Source organism: Rattus norvegicus, chromosome 8 (assembly GCF_036323735.1).
Source record: "Rattus norvegicus strain BN/NHsdMcwi chromosome 8, GRCr8, whole genome shotgun sequence".
In the NCBI taxonomy this organism is placed as follows: Eukaryota; Metazoa; Chordata; class Mammalia; order Rodentia; family Muridae; genus Rattus; species Rattus norvegicus.
Genome location: NC_086026.1, coordinates 45906864 through 45912135, shown reverse-complemented (window position 1 = coordinate 45912135; position 5272 = coordinate 45906864). Strand labels below are relative to the sequence as shown.

At 39.1% G+C, this 5272-nt stretch overlaps 1 protein-coding gene across 1 annotated transcript; it reads right to left on the bottom strand.

Annotated features, from left to right (window-relative positions):
- Window positions 1-2314: 2314 nt before the first annotated feature.
- Or8b4 (olfactory receptor family 8 subfamily B member 4) lies at window positions 2315-3244 on the bottom strand. Its single transcript, NM_001000817.1, has one exon. The coding sequence runs from the start codon at window positions 3242-3244 to the stop codon at window positions 2315-2317; it is 930 nt and encodes a 309-aa protein (NP_001000817.1).
- Between the last annotated feature and the right edge of the window lie 2028 nt (window positions 3245-5272).

The window sequence follows — 5272 nt, the reverse complement described above, 5'->3', positions numbered from 1 at the left end:
CATGTTTGGGGAACCTCTTGCACAGCCCTGGATATCAACTTAAAAGAGGAGTTCTCATGTCTGGTGCTGAGTTTTCTGTTAGGTGGTCTTCTTCTCTTGGAGGGAGCATCATCAGTCCAAGTGAGAAAAGTTCATTAAAACTATATATGTGTATATGTATATATGTATATATATATGGAATTACGTGTGTTATAGGAAGGTTGGTAAATCATTGATAATATTTTAATCCTTTTTTTCCTCTTAGACAGGGTCTCACTGTGTAGCCTATGTTAGTTCCCACTCTAGATCTTCCCACATGAGTGGCAGACTTCTTAGGATTACATACATATTTCACCATGGTTATCTGTCCTTCCTCATTAGTGACTCTTTCCTAATATCCCAAGAGTCCCATATGTTCCACCTGGGACAACACATTGTCCTATAAAAGGTGGCATTTAGTTGTGCCAAGAAGACTGATTAGCATAGGCTCAAATTCAATAAATGAAGTACTATGTATTAGGCACCTCATAGTACATGTAAAATATACAATGCTTTTGCATGCTCAATAGGCATTGAGTTTCATCATTATCATACTCTAGACATATTCCAGGTAACCACACTTTCTCTCATCTTCAGTGATCTTTTCCCATTAATACATTTGAAGAAAGTACAATTTGTGTTACATCTAGTGAATCAACCTCACACTGTAGATGTGTCTTCTTGCTACTCTAAGCTACCACCCATGATATCTTGCTTAGATCCTCACCAAGAACACTTGGGCTACCTTCTTTTCATTGTCCTACTATAGCTGTGTATGCAACAACAGAGGGGCAAGGGGAAGCTTCACTTCCTTTCACTGCTTTATCTCCCACACTATCACACCAAGCATCTTTCCAGATATTTTAGAAGAGTGGGATATATAGAAGCAAAGTAAAAGCTATAGCTGTCATCTTTCATTTGACTTTTCTAGTGTCCAAAGTTAAAGAACCAATGTTTCCTTAAGAATATCTCAATTTCTTCATTCTTTTTAAACAATGCCTATTCTTCTACAAAAGGAGTCTGGACTTTCACTTTCCTCAATATGGTTCAATATAGCCCTATCTTTGTTTTCCTTTATATACCCAAGGTAATATGAGGGCATATTTCTCAAAAGATGAGCTATTCAATGTAGAAAAGCTAAGTATTTAAAATAGTAGTCCAGAATGGTCCTTGGCACTCAGAATGAATATCCAGTCCAGTCTCCCTGGGAGATAAGATTTCACCTCCTTCTGGGTTCTATAAAAGATAAAACAAACAAACAGACGGGTATACACATGAACTCACGCACCTACTCAGAGATGATAAAATCTAAATCCACCTTGTAAAATAAAGGAGGGATAGATATAATAACATTCACATAACTCCAAGCTGACTTTGAACTTACCATCCTTCTGTCTTAGTAAGAAGGTAGATAGATGACACAAAAGGTTGGCTGAAGCAGAAAGATGAAGGATCAAAGGTCACCCTAAACTCCCAATCAGGTCCAAGGCCATCCATGATACAAAGAAAGACATTATAGAAAGAAAGAAAGAAAGAGAGAAAGAAAGAAAGAAAGAAAGAAAGAAAGAAAGAAAGAAAGAAAGAAAGAAAGAAATTTTTTTTCTAAAAGTACCAAAGTTCCACAATGTGCTCAGCATCTCCAGGGGAGGACAAGGCAGCATGTTACATAATAATTCAAAAGCATAGAAACTCTGTGTTGTTCGTCTTATCCTCAGCTCTAGAGCATAGGAGATTTACCAATTAGAAAGTTACTTGTCCTAGTTACCATCTCAAGGGGCAGGAATTTTGAAATGAAGTGTTTAAGATTTGATTCATTCTTACAAATCAGTACATATAAGCTTCATGGATGAGAACTTTTCTTGTGCCTATAGATGTATGTGAAAGGGAAGATTTATAGCTTTCCTGGCCAAGTAGTCTCTTCAAGAGTTAGAAGATTGTCACCTACGATACCCAAGACTCTATATTTGGTCTTTGGTAAAACATGGAAGAAAGTTGATAAAAACTGTTGCTGGGTCCTGTATGAATCTGTCCCTATTCTTCCAGCTAAAAATGTTCTTCCTAGACAAATCCAGGAAAGAAAATGGGAAATACATTAGGTTAATAATCTCCTTGGGTCTAAAATTGTATCCAATACATAAAAGCACTTAATAGTTCCAAAGTCCAACCAAAGTGATATCGAGGGCTATAATTCTCAAAGAGATCTCCAGTTTTTAACAGTAGAAGGAAAGCCTTGTTGTTGAAAGCAGACTTGAGCATGCTTATTGGGATTTAATTGCCAATGAAAGCACCAGATTCATCAGAAGAGCACTCTCTGCAAGGTTTTATTAAGGGCAAGTTTGACATCTTTATTTCTCAAACTATAGATCAGTGGGTTAAGCATGGGAACCACATTGGTATAAAATACTGAAGCAAACCTTCCCTCTTTCATTGACCCAGGGAAAGACGTGGTTAAATAGGTGAACGCCCCTGACCCAAAAAACAGAGCAACTGCAACTACATGGGAACCACATGTGCCAAAGGCTTTGGATCTGCCCTCCGCGGAAGGAATCTTAAGAATGTTGGAGATTATCAACGCATAAGAGATAAAGATGCTGACACTGGATGCTGTGATGACCAGCCCAACAACAATAAAAAACACAAGCTCGTTGGCATAGGTGCTGGTGCAGGAGAGCTGCAGGAGGGGGAGAACTTCACAGAGATAGTGGTGGATCCTGTTGGACTCACAGAAAGTAAGTGTCAGCATGCTTCCAGTGTGTGCCATGGCTCCAGCAAATCCTATCACATATGAACCAAACATCAGCAGAGCGCAGACCTGAGGAGACATGGTGACCGTGTAGAGCAGAGGGTTGCAGATGGCCACATAGCGATCATAGGCCATTGAAACCAGCACATAGCACTCAGAATTGACAAAGAAACAGAAGAAAAACAGTTGAGTCATGCATCCCACGTAAGAGATAATATTTTCTGAGACAAAATCAGTCAACATTTTGGGGGTGAACACACAGGAGTAACAAAAATCTATAAAGGACAAGTTGAAGAGGAAAAAGTACATTGGAGTATGAAGACCAGAATTCAACCCAATTAAGGTGATCAGTCCCAAATTGCCTACGACAGTGAGCATATAGATGCCTAAGAAGAAGAAGAAGAGAGGCAGCTGGAGAGCTGGTTGGTCTGAAAATCCCACAAGGATAAATTCAATCACAGAGGAGCTATTTCTTGGAGCCATCGCCTAGAGAAGTGGAATAAAACACACAATGATGGCTATAGGCATGCACAATGGAAGAAGTCTCTAGAAGGTAAGTCAGTAAGTATGCATGCCTGCTTTTCTTGACCTTTCCTCCCTCATCTACACTTCTTTTCATCTTTAGTCACTCACTAATAGTGTGACTGAGCAGAGCTCATTTCCCATGAGTTGATTAAAAATAATAAGCTGTTTATTTACACGGATAAAAAGGATTCTCTTCTCGCCTAATAGATAAGGAAGCAGATGACTTCAGCTAGCTACTCACAGGCTTTCCAAAAGATAACTCAAGATCCAAGAAGGCCTGGTGCCTTATGCTTTGTTAAATGTAGATCTGCAGAACTTATTCTATTCATGACTCTCTCTCAACCACACATGAAGTTCCCACCTACAGAGAAAATCAAGTGTTCCCTGCTGGCACTGTTTTTACTGCCTTCCACCTTCAAATCCCTTTACTTACCTTGCCTAAGAGTTGACGCTAAGAGCAACAGAGTTATAAAGGATTTCTAGAGCCCTTGTGTGTGTGTTTAGAAGAAAAACATCAGAAAGAACTCAGAACTTTCCTCTCCTCCTTGGTTCTTCTCAGTGCAGGGTTCTATTCAATAGCTTTTTCCATTACCCAGAAAAAGATAGTATCGCGAGATCGCAAGTCTGACAACTCCAGATGTTCACTCTTCTTCTGGTTCTAAGAGTTTGTGCTTTATGTAACCCCAGTTTGCTGACGTGCTCATGGGGTGGACCTCAGTTAAGGTGGATTGTCACAGTTGCTCTCCATCAACTTCAAGAAAACAAGCAAGCCTTTTGACAAGAAGTAAAAGCTGTAAAAGCTGGCATATTGCAGGAAGTTGCACAGCTTGGTGATCTTGGGGACCTGATTAAGGCAGATTCCCCTGGGAATTTCTCTAAAATCAGTCTCTATGGGGATGAAACAACTTCCATTAATTACAGGCTCTGTTAGATATTTCTGTTCCATCTAGAGGAATCAAGTTCTAATCAAACTTCCCCTGTACACAAAGGATGTATTATTATTATTATTATTATTATTATTATTATTATTATTATTTATTAGCTAAGTTTGGAAGTTCATTCTTCCTCTCCATCATTCTTGAAGCCTAAAACTAACTTTAAGACTCCCAAACTTAGTTCCTACCATTTCCTGTTTCTCCTGAGGAGCTTTGAGGGGAAGACAAAGAGAACATATAAAATGTTTCCACATCCATGAGCATCTTACAACAGGGAAACACCACCACAGGTGCCATCTATACACAGAAAGGTGTAAACAAGCCTTGATTAAAAGCCCTTGGTCCTGCCAAGACTGAACCCCTAGTGAACGTGATTGTTGTGGGGAGGGTGGTAATTGGGGGAGGATGGGGCGGGAACACACATAGAGAAGGAGAAGGAGACCAGTTAGCGGGGATATTGGCCGGGAAACCAAGAAAGGGAATAACAATCGAAATGTAAATAAGAAATACCCAAGTTAATAAAGATGAAAAAAAAACATTTCTTGAAATGCTAAAAAAAAAAAAATACCATAGTATACATGAGAGAAGCACTCCTATCTGTATGGGGTAGGAAGTACTTCAGGGCTTGATCCTACCCTTATTTAGATGACAGTGATACCTTTCATCCTCTCAAACATTAACATCTGCATTTGTGAGTTTCCACTGAAGCTACCTAAAATAATCTGCTTTCCTTGAGTGGCCCTAAAAAAACATCACTTATCCTTGTATGAATATTAATAGCATGTCCTTTCACTCTTAAATATATTTCATGGTGGATTGCAGGTTTTGTGTTTGTACTACTAAAAAGAGTGCAAGTAAGTACTCAGGTCCTCTGGCCCTGTGGTTTTGCAGATTGACTAATGTTTGTCTACTTTTTGTCAACTCTCTATCTGCCACCTTTTTTACCTTTCAAAGTCCTCCTTAACTAAACTTACCCTTCCTATACAGCTATTATCACTTTTCCTTCAAACATAGAAAGGACTTAAACTACAAGCTGCTTCTGATTTACTGA

What these genes read in the sequence shown, in the direction of transcription:
- Or8b4 (NM_001000817.1), bottom strand. Translation starts at nt 3,244, where the DNA reads ATGGCTCCAAGAAATAGCTCCTCTGTGATTGAATTTATCCTTGTGGGA.